The 19,072-nt window shown below is 54.6% G+C and overlaps 1 protein-coding gene across 1 annotated transcript; it reads right to left on the reverse strand.

The window, feature by feature from the left end:
- Positions 1-3,176: 3,176 nt before the first annotated feature.
- On the reverse strand, positions 3,177-8,389 carry B3GNT7 (UDP-GlcNAc:betaGal beta-1,3-N-acetylglucosaminyltransferase 7). The gene is made up of 2 exons (XM_064666117.1): positions 8,288-8,389; positions 3,177-4,629 (listed from the first exon to the last, which is right to left on the reverse strand). Exons 1-2 carry the CDS (start codon positions 8,296-8,298, stop codon positions 3,429-3,431), a joined length of 1,212 nt encoding a protein of 403 aa, XP_064522187.1. The 5' UTR covers positions 8,299-8,389; the 3' UTR covers positions 3,177-3,428.
- Between the last annotated feature and the right edge of the window lie 10,683 nt (positions 8,390-19,072).

Here is a 19,072-nt window from a genome sequence, read left to right on the forward strand (position 1 = left end):
GCAGGGTTTCCCTGTGACTTTAATGTTTTATGTTAACCAGTGGTGGGGGGCGGTCGGGAGGGTTACGGGTTTTGTGTGTTCTGTTTGTTTCGCGTCCTCGCCCCCCGTCCCTTGCCCGAGGCTCCCCCGGCCCTTTGGAATCGGCCATTTTGGAGCCGCACGCGCGCCCCGCCGGCAAATGGTCGGAGGGCGGGTCCGGCCGCCAGGGGGCAGCACCCGCCCGCTGTTCCCGCCGGGACTCGTCCCTCAGGACACACCGGCGCGTACACCGGGATAGGGGCTCTGCGCCCACTCCAGCACCCTGGGATGCTGGCTGGAGTATTCCCTCGCACCCCAGTACCCGGCAGTGGAGTCCCACAGTGGGACATGACAGCTCGGGGTCACACTGGAGCAGGAAAGGGCAGGACCACCCACAAGTGTACCTGCCTTTTGTCCCCACGTGTGAAATTTTTGGTGAGGCTCCAGTGGCAGGTGGCCCAGCCTACCAAGTCCACCATGTCATGGTCTGCTTTGCTGACCTCTCTACTCCCCATCACCATGTGGAGCAGCCGAGCTGGGAGCCAGCTCTGGAAACAGCCCGCAGTGCCCTACAGGCTGACATGTGGCTTTCCTCTTCTTCACCCCAGCCGGGTTCAAACCTGATGTGGGTTTGTCCCTGAAGACGCAGCTCACTCTGCTCTGGGGTCACTGCTGACCCTTGGCATACATCCCCCACTGCCCTGTGGCCAGGGCTTGTGTCACCTTGTGGTGGAGCTTTGGTTGGGGCAGAGGGGCAGTGAAGAAGGTCTTGCCGTGGGGAGGGTGGTGGGCACAGGAGGTGTCGATCTCCTTCAGCATGAGGAGAGGGTGTTCAACAAAACAGGTGAGTTTCCAACCCTTCTGAAGTGACCCTTGTCATGGAGGTCAAGATGAGAAGCTCCTCACTGCAAGGCACCAAGAGGATCCAGAGTTTAGCTGGGTTTAAAATGGAGGTGGAGGAGTGCATGAAAGAGAAAATACCTGCCGGCCTTGTAAACTCCATGCCAGGCTCCAGGAAGCTGTGCCAAACTGGAACAGGGCAGCTACAGTCCCCAGATGTCCAGTCCAAGCAGTAGTTTTGTCACTGTAGCCCACTGCCAGGTTTTGTTCCCAGCAGAAACCCACTAGTAATAACAGGAGCTGAGGGCTTGTAGGATTTTTTTCTTCCTCTTTTAACCTTTATTTAGAAACTAGAATATTCACCAAAATCTACAAGGTTTCTCTGTACAGGTCCCACCAGGTGAAGAACAACGTGCAGAGAGGTGTCTGCACGCAGCCCTTGCTCCCTGTACACGTTGCTACAAAGAGCAAGAGCCAACCCTGCATACAGGATAAATAAACTGCCCAAAGTACTGTACCTGACATAAATTATGGAGGTGTCAATTTGGAAAGTATTTCTGAACTCACTCCCAGTGGAAGGAGGGAGGAGAGGGGAAAGGAAAAGAGTGTTGTGTGCTGCCTAACCTATACAGGCACCAAAAATGCCCTCAGGGCTCTGCCCTGCACTGCTGGCACTTGCCCCAGGGACAGGGTGAGTGCATCGTACATCAAATTTCACAGTATCACTGCCAGCCAAGCCCTGGGCAGCACTGGCTCTTGCTCTTTCTCCTCTTCAAATCTGCAGACAGGGACATTTGCCTAGAGTGGCGTGGCTTGGTGTGAGGTGCCTTTTTTGACTGGTTTATGCCCTTTTTTAATTCATTTTCTAACCTGGGGAACATACAGACTTGGAGTAAACGAAACAGGCCCATTTCCAAAACACATTAGGAAAAAGAAAGAAGGAATAAAAAGGCACTGCACAGGGGGACCTTTGAGGTAGTCAAAAGTTTTTCCTTTCAATGTCTGGCACCAGAGAGGGAGAGAGCGAGCGCACCTGTGCCTGCATTTCGCTGTGCATGGTCAGGGCCAGGGATGTGGCTGTGCTTGTCCACCCTGTGCAGGGACATCTGAGTGTTCAGACCCTGTGCCTGGGAGCTGGCACAGCCCTACCCATGCACATGTGTGGCTTTGCTTTGCTCACACCTGCAGTCGGTGGCTGGAGAACATCCATGGCCCTCTCGTGGTCATGTGTCTCTCTGTGTTGGGGGTTTCCATCACAGCAGCTGACCCAGGGCTCCCCTAAAGAGCCTGTGACCCTTCCAGCCATAAAAAGGGCCATGTCTCATGACACAACTCCCTGTTGTGCTCCTGCACCTCATCCTGTAGCATAAACACTGCAACAACCCTGAGAAGAGCAGATGTGGTGTGAAACGCCAGCCCTCCTTTACCTTGTCCCCTTGGACCCTGCTCCATGTGCTGGGGCAGGACCAGTGCTCCCCAGTCCACCCTGGAGCATCACAGTTGCTGCCAAACCAGGGCTAAGCCTGAAGCAGCCATGCATAGGGCCTTTGGGGGCTGTTGTCCCCCTCCAACCAAACCCACCAGGGCAGCCCTGCTGCAAGGAGAGGGTCTCCCCAGAGGAAACCCCCAGGATGCCTGCACCCAAGCTGAGGTCCCAGGTGTAACAAACCCCCGGGCCACTCTAGCTGGGGGCCACCAAGTTTCTCTGCCACTTCCTGGGCCACAGGCAAGGACAGTCTGCCTGGTCTCTTCTCTTTCCTGCCAGAAGGATCAAATCCCTGAGGAATTTCAGCTGGGTGCATTCCTCTGAGGGCATGCACAGCAAGGCCACAAAGGGTCTGGAAGCCACCATCGCCTGGGACCCTCTTATAGGGACAAAGACCCTGGTGCCCCAACTGCCATGCTGAAATCCTAAGGGGACCCAGGGCTGCTGAGGGCCAGCCTCGGAGGAAAGCCCCTTCCCCCAGCTGCATGTGGGGACAGAGAGGATTTTGATGGGGATAAACCCAATGTGCACAGGGTCAAGGTCACCAAAACCTTGCATGGAGGAGAAATTTGAGATAACAAATAAAATCCCTTGATTTTTGTGTTGTGGGGGGCTGATGCACTTGCGATCAGCCGAACTCCCTTGGAGCAGCTTCCCTGGATAGCCAGACCTGAACACCTCCAAAAATGTGCCACATCCCTCCCTGCCTCCCCGACTCCTTCACTTATCACGCTCCTGTGAAGGAGGTGCTTAAAGCAAAGCACAAACCTCTGTGCCTTCTCTCTCTCTCTTTCCATTTTGTGCTTGATTTGTCATGTTGTTATTTTTTTTCTTTTTTTTTTTTTTTCAGCAACCCCCAACCCAGCTGGAGATAAGCGAACCACAATACAGTACAGGAACAAACACTATCACGAACCCTGCCCGTGAGCCAAACCCTGCCCACGAGCACAAAGTCTCTGCCCTCCTTGCCCTGGAGGGAGATGCCCCCGAAGGATTCATGTGCCACCAGCAGAGGCTCACCCCATTCTGGAGCAGGGATCAGCTGTCCCAGCCCCTCCAGTCCCAGCTCTCCAGAGAGACTGAGCTAAAGGACATTGAGTTTTCTTGAGCATGTCAAGTTACTGTGGACCAAGTCCCACATTTGAAGCAACTCTGGAGGCAGCAGTTTATGAACCACCAACATACTCCGGAAAAAACATGGCTCCTTGTTCATCTTGCTGTTCTTGTTCTTCACAATGCCAAAAGTTTTGAAGCCCTCATGTCCAACAGGTGATACCTTAAGGACCTCCAAGCACATCCCTAGGAAGACGTCATCGATGGGGTACAGCTCCAGCATCTCCGAGGTCTTGTGCAGCTTCTTGGCCAGGGGTCCATCCATGATGAAGCCCCCACCCCCTGCATAGGGTGGGTAGATGTTTTTGTTGTAGAGGGCACTGGGGATGTAGTACTTGTTCTCCTTCTTACGGATTGGCCTGGCCTTGTGGAGGACATCCCCCACAAAGAGGTCCTCTCCCTCCTTCTTGTCCTCCAGGAACTCCAGGATGTTGCTGGGACTCACAAACACATCATCATCACCTTTGAAGATGAAGCGGACGTTGTCACAGTAGATGTTGAACCACTTCAGGAAATGGACCTCTTTGAGGGTGAGGTTGAAGAAGCTGTCCAGGAAATCCCACTGCAAGATGTCGCCATAGATGTGGTTCTCGTAATCCAGCAGTTTCTGGTAGTTGGCTCTCTCCTCCTCCTTGGAGGCCGTGCCCAGCAAGAACAGCGTCCTGATCCTCTTGCCCTCCACCTCCTTCTCCTGGCCCCAGGTCCTCCGGATGGCCTCGCGGCGGTCGTGCTGTGTGATGATGGACTTGACCACGATGAGCAGGTAAACGTCCCCACTGCACTTCTCCGGGTGGTTGATCAGCATGGGAAAGTATCGGCAGTGCCGATAGAGCAGGAACTGCTGGAAGTTGGGCTCCAGCCCCTTGAACCAGTCCACCTTGCTGAAGTTCTGGTTGGCTGAGCAGTTGGTAGTGGTGACATCCCAGGATTTTGTTTGCTTTGCTGTCACGCTCTCTTCCTTCACAGGAGCTTTCTCCTTCTTGGTCTTCCAGAAGGTGCTGGTGATGGAGAAGGCGTTGTCTCTCTTCTGTGTTTTCAGAGGTTCTGGAGGGGGCAGGTCTTTTTGCTGCTGGCCCTGCATGAACTGGTTGGGAGCCATTCCTCGCTGCAGCACCGTCACCGTGATGACCAGCAAGAAGGAGAGACAAACCGTTTTGTAGATGGTCTTCTTCCTAAAGGTACGAGATGGGGAGTTAAGGAGAGGAAACTGCAGGCTGCGAGAGACCTGTTTGCAAAAGCACCTCCTGGAGAGGTCATGGGATACTCATAATCTGCTTCCCATCATCTTTTGAGGAGCAGAAGCCTCATGGAAAGAGCTGTGGGACACCTTCACACATGTTCTTCCCACCTGCATCCCACTTGTGGGGTGGCTCTGGGGCCACACATAACTGCAGGGACAGGCTCAAGGCATGTGGCAGGTGACTGCAGAGTCATCTGATAACCCCAGTGCAAAGAGCTGGGAAGGGTTCAGGGGGAAAAAAATGGGCTGAGAAAGATGAAGTCAGGGTGAGAGTTTTGGCAAGGCAGCCGTTTTGGAGGAAAGTCCCAAGGGAAACCTCTGTTTCAGCCATCTGAAAATTGCAGTTTAGGACAAGAGCAGAAGAGAATTGTCTTTTCTATAGAAGCATTAGCTCCAAGACACAGACATACCCTAGACTGGCAACACTGAGAAACCAGAGCTGGGAAGACCACGAGAGTCAACATGAAACTGGCATTATTATTCCTTTCCAAAATGGCACATTGGGACAAAAAAAGAAGCCAAACTTCAAGATTCAGTGGGGAAAAGACATCCCTGACCCTGTAATCACCTTGGGAACCAGCATTTCTGGGGGCACTGCTGGGCGTTTTGGCCAGCTCTTGGGTCCCACTGCTTCCTTTGTGGTGATAGGGAGCAGTGGACTCAGGGCAGATAGGGGGACAGATTTTCCCAGCCTGCAGCAAAACAGGTGTCTGCATGTCCAGGGTGTGTAGGGGACTGGGTAGATCAAACCCAGCCCCTTGTGGGGCCATCCTGCTTCTCTCCTTCACTGCAGACCCATCTCCCAGGGAAGCTGCTGGCTCATGGGACAAACCCTGGACAGAACTCAGGGGGGATTGAGCAGGGGTCAGCATTGTCCTTGGGGACTCCAGTCACCCTTAAATGCAGGAACCCCAAATGGGAACCACAGGAACTGGGAGTTTTCAGGAGCTCCTGTCTCTGGCTTCGCCCTGAAGTACAAAGGACTTTTGAGCCCCACGTTGTCGTGGGAAAACTGTGATCACTAGTGTGAGAGCAAGCGTGGAAATAAGTAATTACGGGTAAATGGATAGATATTCCCCATCCGGTTTTATACGTGGCCACTCATCTGAGACTGATGAGGGAGCAGTTCTGATTAGATCTCACCATTCCCTTAACCCTCTCCAGCCCTTCCCGCACAGCTTTGAGCTTGTTCTTAGAAATCCTTCAGTTCCAATACAACTTCACTCCAAGCACAGCCAAGCAATGTTTAAAACCTCTCATCAGTACCCCACCACTGCCACAAAAATAACCCTGGTCACCCCTGTATAGTAACTCTATTTGCATCAATCCCACCCTGACAACCCAGCCTTACTCCCATCCCATCTCATCCCATTCTATCCCATCCTGTCCCATCCCATCCTCACACTCCCCACCACTCCAAGGACAACAAGTGATAAAATACCCAAACTGAACGATGGCCAAAGGTTCCCCAGAAGCCGAAGGCAGGGAATTACTGCTATAATTTTTAAAAATTTGCATAGGTAGGGTTATCACTAACTGGCAGGGATGGGTCCTAGTCTTGGCAGACTGCCTAACAGAGGGAAGCTACATGGATCCACTCACCCCCCTTCACCCTCCTTGGGTCCAGGCAGAAGATCAGACCCGGGCCTGAGGGGAGACCTCTGGTGTTTAGTAAGAGGTGAAGAGTCAGGTGGCTTGGGTACATCCGAGTGTGTCGGTGAGGTGTTGCACAACAGCACAGAAACTTATTCCTCCTTCCTTCAGGGGACACCGTTTCCCAGCTCTCACCAGTGCAATGTACAATTCCTGCTTTATTACAAGAACCTATTTGGGATTTTTCCTACAGGTCTGACTGCAAACCTCGGGGTACCACCAGGTCCAGCAGGAACAGGGGCCCCATGGCCACTTCTCCCCTGCAGAAATCCCATCCCTGCACAGGATGGGAAAGCAAAAGGGGGTAGGGGGACCCTGAGCAACAACCTCCGGAGATTGCCACATCGAACCGAGGATTTGGGGGGCAAAAGAGTGAGAATCATATGCACATCTTTTCTGATCTCAAGTCTTTCTCTGTGGTCTCCTCAGCTGGGAAGTACTTCAAGAGGGGAGAAACCAGGTCCTGTTTTCTGGAGATGCCAAGAACCACCACACTGGCAAAGGGCTTTGGGGTTGCTGCCATTACAGAGAAGACACTCTGCTGAGCCCCAGGACCCTGCTTTGGGGCACAGCTCCCATCCAGTCCCCAGCAGCATCCCAAGGAGTTGGGGACACCCAGCGCTGCAGGGCCTGAGGGCAGCAGCCACTCAGAGGGCTCCCATCTGTGCCAACCAGAACCGACTACCCCAACTGCTGGTATGGGTGCCACTGAGAGAGCTTTGAAAGGATCCCAGCCTGGTCCTTCTCTTCTTTTTATCCATCAGGAAAACTCTAAAAGCCTCCCTGTGAGATGGCTGCACCAGCAGGCAATTATATGTAAATCATCCCAAATTACAGGTGGGCAGTTTCCCTTTCAGGTGTTGATGATGGAGGGCAGACTGGAGCTTTCTAACCCCATCCCATCTCACTTTGGATTCACGTGCCAGCACTGTTTATTTATTAGGTTGGGTTTTTTTCTGGCCCCTCAATTAGATCCAGTCACTAAAGGCACGGCCAGTATAGAGCCTTGTCTGTTGGCAGTGCCAAGGACTGGAAGAGAGAATCTTATCTAGGGGCACATACTGGGCAGAAAGCACCCAAATGTCCCCAAAAGTAGTCTCTGCCAGCCAGGTGGAAGCACCAAGCAGGGCCCCAGTTCCCAACGGTTTTCCCCAATGCCAGGGTGCCCAGAGACGTGTCCCCTCCTTATAAAAGCCGTCTGGTTTAAACAGAAAGCAGTACAAACGCAGATTTGGAAAACAGGCAAGAGCCGAAATCCCGGGTGTTTCCGACGCCGAGGGCATCTGCCTCCGGGCTAGCACTGCTCTGGGACAGGGACCCCACGGGGCAGGGCTGGTGGCCCCGCTCTCCCCGGCCCCACCACACAAACCAGCCCTTCGCAGGGAAAGGTTGGGAAAGGCATCCCCAGGGATGGAGGGCACCAATCACCCGCCTCTGCCCGGTGCCCCTGTCCTGGCTACCGGCGGGCCAGGATGTACCACGGGATGGAGAGAGATTTGCGTGGGCAGCGGACAGCCCAGAAAGCCTTCCCCAGGATACTGGGCCCGGGAGACCCCACCTGAGAGCCCCCGCAGAGCCCTCGCTCCTGGGATGAGGACAGACGATCAGGGGACAAAGGACAAACGCCGTCCTTAGTCGCTTCCCCATGCCCACCCTCCCCACCGAAGCTGCCCTTTCCCAGCCAGCCACCCCTGGGGCCCCCCTCGAGAAGGACCCGGTGGGGAGGGGACCGGGGCGACTCTCCAGAGGGAGCCGGCGGAGAGGGGACCTCGCAGTCCCGCGGCTCCGGGCAGGATGCGGCGCCGGGACGGCGGTGCCGGGCTGCGGGAGCGGAGGACACTCGGCAGGACGGCGGAGCAGGGGACAGCGGGGCTCAGTCCGTGCTGGAGCGGGGCAGGAGCGGGGCTCGGGCTCCCCGCTCCCCGGAGATCACTCACCACTGGAACATGCTGGGAGTGGGACGGGGCGGCCGCTCCGCTGCTGGCCGGGCTGCCCGCGGTCCGGGCGCTTCTCTGCCCTCTTCCTCCTCCTCCTCTTCTTTTTTTTTTTTTCCCCTACTTTTTCCCTTTTCCCTCCCCTTGCTCTTCGAGGTGGAGCCAAGAGGGATGGCAGAGCAGGTAGGTTAACTCTTGCCCTGCCCCTCAGTCCCCACCCACCCGCTCCGGTCGCACCAGCAGGCAGAGACCTCCCCAGTGTTGCCCGGGGAACGTGTTGAAGGGTGACTGCCCGCACGTTCCCGGGGGACCCTCCCCGCTGCTGCTGGGACACCCACCGGGAGCTGGGAGCTCGGGGGGGGGTCCCAGCCCGGCCCCGCGGGCACAGTGACCTCTTCGGGGTGCTGTAGCTCTGCCCCAGAGCCTTTAGTGCAAAGGAGCCCAGTTATGGGAAGGGCATCCCAGTAGTCACCCAGAGATGTGTTTTTGGCAGCTGGGATCTCTGGAAAAGCCATGTGGGTCTTTTCTAACCACCACCCAACATGGACCAGTCACTTTGGGATAAATCCCAAAAGGGAGCTAGGGCTTAACACCCTAGTTTCTCATAGCAGCACTGAGATCCCAGCTTTGCTTCTGTGCAGTGTGGTTTGGGATCTCTGGGGCAATGGAGCCACACATCTTGCCTTGGATCCCCACATCTCCTGGGACCCACCCTTCTCCCAAGACTCACATCTCACTCAGGATCCACACCTTGTCAGGGACCAACACTCTGCCCAGGACTCCCATCTCGTCAAGCACCCACAGTCTGTCCAGGACCCAAAAATCTCCCGGGACCCACATCTCCCCTAGGGGTGTAGGGAGTCAAGAGGAAGAGTTGCTGCAGCAGGAAGGTGCCTGTTTAGCATGCCAGGACCTCTCATGGGTCAAATTTCCAACAGCACCACAAACAGGTGAGATGTCCTTCCTGTTCCCTCAGCCCTGGTTTGGGTGCAGTTTCACCAGCATTTTTGCTACAGCCACGTCAGCATGGGACACCCCGTTGACCATTGAGAAGCAGATTTATGATCTTCCTTTCCTCTTAAATGCAGCATTTCAGTTGAAGGTCTTTGTCAGCCATAAAAATTGGTCCCCATAATTTCTGATATCTGCCTTTTTTGTCACCTTCCCAATCCCACCAGCTGCTCATGACCACCATGAAGTCGGGATGGGAAGCCTGCAGGAAATCCTTTGCAAAATTTCTTTCCCTGTCCAGCAGAGATATCTCAATATCCTTCTCAACAGTCCCTCTGCATTTTTTATGAGGGTCATGGTCTCCTACAGCTCTCACAACCCTTAAGACACACTGAGCTTCTCATGCGAAAGGCTCTTCTATTCCAAGGCTGGGCATGCAGTGGAACCCACACAGCCTCCGCTAGCCAAACAACATTTGGCTCTGCACCAAGAAAACCCCAAGTCCAGCCCAGTTTGGGGAGGAAAATTGCATTGCTTTCTCCAGACCTGTTTCTCTCTCCTTATCTCAGCTTATCACTTTCCCGGATGCCCTGCGGCTCCATGTCCTGGAGACTGTGAAAGCTCCCCAGGAAACATTGCCCAAACAGGCTGCACCAGCTCCACAGCATCCCATGACCTTATCACCACCAAGGGTCCCTACATGCCTTCCCTGATTCCTTCCTTGAAACCCAGTGCCCACAGGAAAATCTGTATTTGCAGCATTCACGACCCCAAGAAAATCATGGCCATGGGATTCACTGAGCATCAGCTTGACCAGAATAGGGTGTGAGAAGGACCCATCTCATCCCTGTAGCACACCAATGGTAGGTACACACCAGCCCATGGCTGGGAATTCACCTCACTCTGCAAAGAGGGGCTCACAGTGGAGGGGGATCCCACTGGAGAACCTCCCTTGCACAAACAGGCACAGAGGGGTGTGAAAAGCAAAACTCAGAGAGATGCAGCCACCATCTCCTCTTGACATGTGCCCTGGGACCATGATGGGTACAGGAACGGCAGCATCCACTCACGGGGAGCTGCAGTAAATCCCAAAACACATCCCTGGGCTGTGCTGCTCCAGCATGGAAGTGGCAGTGCTGCAGGCCGAGGAGGGCTCTTGGCAGCCTGCAGCAGGGAGCTCTGCCAGCCATGCTCCCAGCTTTCCGCCTCTCCGACGGCTGCTTCCGTGCAGGAAAGTGGCAGGGCTGCAAGCACAGGATGATTCTGTGCTGCTGTGCAGGGTTTCAGCTCAAATAACCCCCTCTGGACAGGGAGACCCCCTCCCGCCTCCTCCTGTGTGGGAAAGATGCACATCCCTCTTCATGAGAGCACTGCAGGCCTGGGGTGTGATGGCTGCACAAAGCTTTACCTCTGATGTTCATTAAAGACTCAAAACCTGTCAGGTCTGGGGCTACTGATGCCAGAGATAAACACTGTCCTGGGCACCCCTGGCACCACCACCTCCTGTTTCAAGGACGAATCTGAAGATGAAGCAGCATTTTTATGGGTTTTTTTTTCCCATCCTTACATGGGAAAGTTTAGGACAAACTTTTTACACTCTCCAGATTCACCCCGTGAAAACAGAAAGGCAGCAGGAAGGATAAAATCTAACTGGAAGCATATTTCTGTTAAAAAGTCTTCCTCCACACACCTTCTCTTTGCCTCTTGCTGGCACCCAGCAAGAACAGGTTTTACCCAAGCAGCCACTACCACTCAGCTAAGAATGAAACATGAAAAAGAGAAACCTGAGTTTTTTTGTTCACCCCAGCAGACCCAGCCACCAGCAGATCCTTGCCATTCCTGCCCAGCCCTGCCTTTAGCAGAGCAGCTGGATCTGTAGTCCTGCCCCTCCTTCACTGCAGCACACTTATTTCTTAGGTCTAAGCCATTAGACTGGAATTTGGAGGCACTGGGTGCCTTTTTGGAACTGTTGGCAGTGCTGTGGGTTTCTGGATAAATAATCTTGGGTGGCAGGTGCTGCTCTGGCATAGAAAGGCTCCTTTGCCTTGCACAACACGGGTGATGTCTGAGGTGTGCTGAGCTGCTGCAGCCCTGAGAGAGCTGGCAGGGGACCTCTGAGAAATAGCACTTGAACACGTTATCATTGCATTGTAAGGGGATGCAACCTGTGGGACCACAAGGCTTTGGAGCTGGCATCAAACAGGGGTGTGGGGCATCATCTGGGTAAAGGGAAAGGGTGAGGATTGGAGCAACGCCCAAGTGGCTAATTTAGATGTTCTCAAAGTGAACCGCAATGCTCTTTTTGTTTCAAGAATCCTCTTTTAATTTCAAAGTGGACCTGAACTAAAATATTTTTAAAAAATATAAGTACAAAGAAAGAAGTGAGCTTTTTTTATCAGGCTTATGTGATCCCAAAAGACTGGCCAGTGGCAGGTTGACCCAGCCAGTGTCTTCCCACTGATGGTTTGGGGTTTGTTTCACTGGGAAAAGCTGCTCTGGTTTCTTTGATATGGGTTTTTTTTTGTATGTTGTTCTCTGATTTCATTCCAGAAAATTACACATATACAGAAAAAACTCTCATTTCATCTCCCAGCAACTCGCACACCTCCTGGCCACTTGTGCCAACACTGTGGTCCCTAGGCTGGGTTTCCCACACAAACCAAGGTCCCATTGCCCTGCAACCTGCAGAGACACACAAACCAGCCCTCTCCTCCCCAAACCTCTGAGTGCCTGGAGCAGGACCAAGGGCTCAGCGTGACCAGAGATTGGCCACACAGGGTGGTCACATATTTAGGTTTTTCTTCGTTAAACCACTCACCTGCAGCATACACTGGAGCAGGGAGGGAGGTCAACACTGCTATTTGTTTAGCTGAGCCAGACTTAAACCACATCAAGACTTTGCACACTCTCACGAACAAACATCCTGGGTGTGATAGGGTGTGATGTTCCTTTCTCCTTCCACGTTTTCTAAGCACCTTTCACGGATGCTGTGGTAAAGAGCAACCCTGGGAGACTCACCCATCACCGCAGCTCTCACGTGGAATGTGGGGCTGTGACCAGGGACCGCCACTGCCTCTGTCCCCGGGAAAGTCCCCTGGGCAGTTAGGATTAATTATTAACCTGATTTATTGCTGAGTTTTGGAAGCTGGAGCAGACGTCATGTACTGGCCAGGTCTGACGTGGGACACCAGGAAAGACAACCACCCCCACAGAAACCTCCCTCCGCTTGCCCATGTTAACAGGGCCATAAACCAGACCCCAAGTGGAGTGAGTTATTTTACTCATTAACCCTCAGTGCCCCGTGGCTGTTTCCCTCCCAGCACCTCTGCCAGAGTGGGGCAGTGCTGGCTCCCAGGTGGATGCAGGAGAAGGTGTTCTGCCTTCCCAAAGTCAGCTGCTCCATCCCACTCCATCGGCCTCGGCAGCTCACACACTGAAACACTGGAGGCTGCTGAAACACCTTGAGCCACAGCCGAAAGAAATGCCCATTGCCCTGCTTGGAATCAAACACCATGGGATTTGCATGCTTTCTTCTAAAAACAGAGGAGTGGAAGTTGCTTTGCAGGGTGATGGCTGGGACAGTCCCCCCCTTGCTCAGGGGTCCCCGAGCTGCTGTTGCCCTTTGTAGACCCAACTTGCCTCTGGGCAGAGAGCACAGTGCTTGTGGGAGGGACACAGACCCCACAGCCACAGTGTTGGGCACGATGGGGTGAGATCCGGGTGTCACAGGCTCAGGGAAGGCAGGGGTGTGACAGTGTTGGTGGAGGCAGTGCTGTGGCAGCTGGGTCCCCAGGTGGGATGCAGCCAGGGCTGGCAGGGAAGCACTCTCCTGGTCTTTGTGCCAGGAGCCACAGGAGCAGGGCAGGGGGAAGCACTCTGCAAATCTGGGTGAGCAAATCCTGGTGCTGGATCCACCCAAGGGTTTGTCTCCTTGGGCTGCCCCTTCCTCAGTTTCTCCAGTGAAAAGGCCCCCCCAGCCTCAGGGCTGCTGCCCAGTGGGGATTCTGCCTGGGATTGGAATCCCTGGGACACCTGGGTCTCCTGAGGAGCCCAGTGTGGCTGTGCTGTTGCTTTAAAGCAGCAGCTGGATCCAGCTGTGACTGCAAGTAACCCTCACCGCAGCCTTGCCCAGGCCTTTTATGCATTTTCCAGTGGTTCCAGAGGCGCTTGGCAGCAGCGCGCAGGGGAAACCGGACTCACGCTGGCAAGCAGGGCTGGGAGGGGAAAGGGAAAACATTTCCCTTCCCAAAGGAGCAGGGGGAGCCCAATGCTGTTGCTCAGGCAGCAAGCACAGAGGGAGCAGACCACTGGTGGGGCTGCCTCTGTGGTGTGATGCAAACAGCCTCGTGTCTGGATGCAGTGAGCCACAGGCCCAGGCTTGTCTCTTCCAGCCCGGTGTCTCCCTGTGAGAAGAGCTCACCCCAACGTGCCTCAGTTTCCCCCTTGCTGATCAATCAATTCAGCCTCATGCAGAAAGCCCCAAGGTCTGGGTTTGTCCCGAGAACCTGTGCCAGGATGGCATCTGGGCACTGAAACAAACATGCCCATGAGGACACAGAATGGAGAAAGCCAAGAGGGATGGGAATGTGGGGTTGAGAAGGGAGACACTCTCATGCTGCCCAGACACAGAGAGGAAAGTGGAGGAGGATGGTGCATTTGGCCTTGAGAAGGGAAAGACCTGTCATCTGAAGGGGATCACTTGCATCCCAGACCCTCTCAAAGAGAAAAGGCGGAGGAGAGGGCACCACGAGGGAGAAGTTCCCGGGCTGGAGTGTTGGAAAAGCAATGTCACACCAGAACCCAGGAGCCCTGCCAGCAGAGATGCTCCTGCCCATTGCAGGGACCATGGGCCTGGCCTGTCCTGCCCAGCCTCGCCACCCTGATTGTCCTGCAAAGCCAGTCATGGGCACAGGCTGAAGGTAAAGCCCTGGCTGGGCATCAGCCCAACAGAACTGCTCTCCCAGCCCCAGCCTGGGAAGCGTTTGGCTCAGGGTGCCGTCACACTGCACTCGCAGTCCTGGGAAGCTCGGCTGCCTGGGGACTGGCCCAGGCCCAGAAGCCGTGAGCTGCAAGGCAACGTGTTTTCCGTCGGGCAGGAGAGCACTCACGACGTCTCTCATGAGTCAGATGGAAAGGGCGGCTCAGGAGTCACCTGAGCCCAGCGGCTGCCTGCCCACAGCCCCTCTCCAGCCCAAGTGGAAAAACATACAGCCCCAGCACAGCACATGCCTGCTGAGACCCCAAGCTCTGGCTGGGCCCCCTCCCAGGCTGGCAGATGCAGAAATGCTCACATTAGCCTTTTTTGGCCAAATTGGTTTAGGAGGGAGGCAGAGGCGACTCAGACATCCCTGGCTCTGTGGCTCTGCTGCTGGTCATTAATCATCACTCTGCTGCTGCTCATCGCCAAAACCTGGGCTCTGCTACAGCCACTGGTGGATCTGTCTCTAACAAGAGAGAGAGAGGGAGAAAGAGGGCATGCAGAGTACAGATTTCCCCTCTTTGGCTGGGGCTACTGGACTGATGCCACAGCAAAGCTCCCTGTTTCTGCATGCACAAGAATGGAGGGTAGCACCCACAGTGCCACCCCTGGGCAGGCACCCACCTGGCACAGAGGACGACCTTTGCATGGGCATTGCTCCCCAGCCCAGCTCAGGATGTTGGTGGAAGAGGTGACAATAGCAATTTGCTAGCCTGGTAGTATTTGAGCCATAACAGAGCCCTCCGGAGAGGAGAAGAGAGTCGGCACACCCAGACGCATTCCTGAGGTTTGGTTTCCATGGTGGGATGTTCACCCGACGGTGAAGTCATGCTATGCTGTGGGCTGAGATGGCCAGTGAGTTAATGCATGGATCCAGCTCCTTCCCTGATTCACAGCAGGCGCAGCCACAGTCCTGTGCCATCCGTTGGCCTGACAGTTCTTACGTGGCTCCGGCGCTTCTCCTGTCTTGGAGGGGGGAGGCTCCAGACATTGCTGCTGGGTTGATGCCTGCCTCACCATGGGAAAACAGCTCCTGCAGCAGGGTGGAGGGACAAACTGATGGCTCTCCTGGGTCCTTCCAGCCCACTTGTATCATCCAACTGTGCTCCCCATCATGTTTTACTTTGCTTTCATCCTACTGCTGCCACTGATGACAACAGGACAGAAAAGCACCACCCTAAGAGGTCACTCCTGCAGGGCCAAAGCCTTGGGGATCTATCCAGCATTAAGGAGAGGTGGGGAAGGATGGAGAGCTGGGTAGCATGGAAAGAACAGGATGGAAAGCCCATCAGTCCTCAGGGAGAGGTGGCAGGGACACTCCCTGGTACCAGCAGCTCACGGTGCCAACACCAGGCACGTGGCTGTGGAGTTCAGCGATGGGGCTCCACAAATCAACAAACCAAAGGTGTGGTGGAGGAACTGGCTCTGGGATGGCAGCCAGTAAATTGATAGGATTATTCCCAGTCTCTGGAGTGGTTTTCTGCAGGTCTGGAGGTACAGAAATGTGGCCAATCTGCCCAGGGCCATCAGATGCCCTTCCCATTTGCTCAACTGGTGAGACACTGCCTTTGGGCTGTGGCTATTTGTGTCAGAGGGAAATGTCTTAGCATGACTTTTCCGCAAAGATCAACTCCCTTACAGTCCAGTCAGCTAAATCCCCATTAAAAAGCATATCCCCTTAGGATGCATCTCCTGATCAACCACCACTGCAGCACTTTCTGGACACACACTTTCTGCACCAGAAAGTGGCAGCCTCCTGCTGTCCCCAGCAGCTGTGGGCTTGAGGATGGGGCAAGCTGAACCCCAAGGAGACTCTACTCTTCTCTTGCCCATATGCTGGTGTCTTGCACGAGCACATGATGCCCCTGGAAGCAGCAGGACACGTCTAACCCTCAGACACATCATGGGGGACCTCTCTGGGTGCTGGCACAACCATGCGAAGGCTGTTTGCTTTTGAGATAGACCCAGACCTTTCCACACATGCTTGTGTTCAATCTAAACCAGAAAACCCTCCCTGCTTCTCATCTCACATTCAGCCAGGCCCAGAGGTCCTGGCTGGGACCACCAGGAAGCCACTCTCCTTTTGGGAGTGGTCCAGAGCTATCAGCAATATCCTCTGCTCCAGGAGGTGACAAGCCATCTCCTAGGTCTGTCACAGCAGGTGACATCCTTGGGGAGCAGGAGATGATGCTGAGGATGTGTAAGGTGCTGGCACAGCCCGACAGTCGCCTGGGTGTGTATCAGCCAGACCGGGAAGTGCGCAGCCAAAGTGAGCCAAAGAAAACCAGCAGCTCCAGGGATGTTTTGCACCAGCCAGGATGGAGTCCCAGCCCTGCAAACCAGCACTGGGGGCACTGAAAGGTGACACAAGACAGCTCTCTGTCTTGAGGACCCCACAAATCTTTTCAGGGCTTTCCCAGCCTTTCCTCAGGCTTTGTTTGACACCCAAAGCCACATGAAGGTTAAGTGAGGTGCCTGGGGTGCAGACAGACCCAGCCTTCACTGCCCCCTTCCTGTTCTCATCCCTGACCCTACACAGATACCCAGGTGTGACGCAAGGGTCCCTCAAATCCCTCTGCCCCTGGAAACACCAGTTCCCAGCCTTCCTCCTTCCTCAGGCCCTTCAGCCTCCACTCCACGCTAATGATATTCATTTCGCCACCTTTTCCTGGGGAGCTGGCCCCTCCTGCAGCAGCTCTCCTCTGCTCTTCTGCTCTCCTCTGACGGCTCCCAGCTGCCCTCCAGCGCGGGTGACTCACGCTCAGCACACACTGAGCCCTTTCAGCAGCCCTCGGCCCCAAACAGTGTCCCAGTCTTCCCAGCGCGCCGAGCCCCCCCCAGCACCCGCTGCCGGCACAGGCTCCTGGCCAAGGGGAGACATCCACGCCCTCCCTGAGAGAGCGGCTTTCACGGCTGAGAAGCCAAAGACCTTCCCGGAGTAATCTGGGCCAGGATGAGGCACAAGCAAGAGGTCGACCGACTGGGATGGACTCACAACCCAGGTTGCTTTGAGCAACAGCCAGCAGTTTAAAAAAATAAATAGATGTATTTGAAAAGAAAAAGGTTTACAAGCTCCTAACGGGACCATTCTTGGCTTGGACAGATGAAACCTGCCAGGAATCTTTTCCTCCCTTCTGCCTTCACCAAACTTCCTGTGATCAACAGCAGGGCTCTGTCTGCTGTGTGGGGATGGGGCCAGAGAAGGGGCCTCTCTGTTCCCCAGCTCCCAGCTGGCAGCAGGGTGGGCACCACCATACAAACCACCCCTTCACCTGGAAACGTTGCAAAATCCTCCATCAGATGAGCCACTGGAAAAGCCATTTGCAGTTTCTCAGGGCTAGAGCTGTGCAGAGAGCAACCTGGAGGCACATTGCCTGCAGGACAGCACCATCCCCTGCACTGCACTGGGTCCTGCTTGTGCAAGGGGACTTGTTGCCTTCCCCAGAGACTTGTGTCTAATAGCCTGGGGTGAAGTGCTGGAGCCTGGGAAAGTCCAGGCACACAGTTGCAGGGGAGAGTGGTGCTCAGGTGTACGCCAAAAAGAGCCTTACCAACCTGCCACAGCCTAACCCCAGGGCTTTTTAGCTGTCACGGCCTCTCCAGTAAGGCATGCACAGCTCAAGGAACACAAAGAGCAAGGTGAACTCTTGTGACCATGAGTGACACAGCAGGGAGGTGCAAAAATGCAGCAAAATCCTCCGTGCATGAGGCTGCACAAGTGTCTTCTGTCTCTTTCCTTCCTGCCTCTTGCTGCCCTTTTCACCTGTGATTTTCTGTTGTTTGCCAAAATGCCCAAATTACCTGACCAAACAGTCTCCTCTGTCTGTCGGAGGAGATCACCATCACCACAGCTCTCAGTGCAGACCAGATGAAGGGGCTTGCTCACCCTCACACCCTGGGCAGCATCACGGGGTCACCAATGCTGCTGAAGCTGCACTGGCTTACACCTGGGGAGCATGTGAACCTTCATCAAGCTGAGCTCCAGGCTTGGGAACAGGGCCAAAGGGAAAAACCTACAACTCTGACTGTGCTAGACTGCAAGAGGCAGTTGAACAGGCTTGAGGGGAATTTCCACTTAGGGTTTGCTACTGACTGACAAGCCTCTGCTCTTACCCAGGCATCTCTCCTTGGAGGGCTTGTTTATTCTCTTCCACAGGTAGGGCCAGAGAGGTGAAATCTCAAATCACAGTGGGAGGAACGTGGTATCTGAAGGGCTGAGATGTTCATTGCGGCCTCCCTCCCCTCTGGGTGTTTGCCAGGTTTCGGTAGCAGTGAAGTCCCTCTTCAGCTCCTATTGCCACTGAAACCACCACAGCAAATGCAGTGAGTTTTATAAGCCTGAAGAGAGGCATGAGGGTTTTGCAAGCTGTGCTTAACCTGGGAAAGGTCACCTAGAAGTTGCCCTCCTGGCCATGAGGTCAAGCCACCTGTGAGTGGACACCAGCACCAGCAGCCACAGGGGAAGGAGGTGGCTTGTCACCAGACACTGCACGATGCCGTGGTGAGAACAACCCATGGAGCTGAACTGCCTTGGACTAGATGGCAAGTGTTGCTACATTAGGCTGCAGAAACAGCACAGCAAAACCTTTTTCCACTCCCTTCCTCCCCAGTTGTCCTTCCAACATCGCCTCGGTTTGTTAAGGACTGGGGAGGATGGATCCTATCAACCCCTCAGCACAGTCCAGAGACTGTATGGGTAGGAGGAGACTCACCATTGAGGGGCAATGGCAACTGTGCCAGATGTTATGATGCCAAAAGGGGGGTGGTGGCAGTCACAGGGGAATGGTTCATGGATAAGGTTTAAATATATACAGAGCCCTGAGATTCCTACAGCCCAGAGGGACTGCATTTCCCAGGCC

This window comes from Pseudopipra pipra, chromosome 10 (assembly GCF_036250125.1).
Source record: "Pseudopipra pipra isolate bDixPip1 chromosome 10, bDixPip1.hap1, whole genome shotgun sequence".
Taxonomy (NCBI): domain Eukaryota; kingdom Metazoa; phylum Chordata; class Aves; order Passeriformes; family Pipridae; genus Pseudopipra; species Pseudopipra pipra.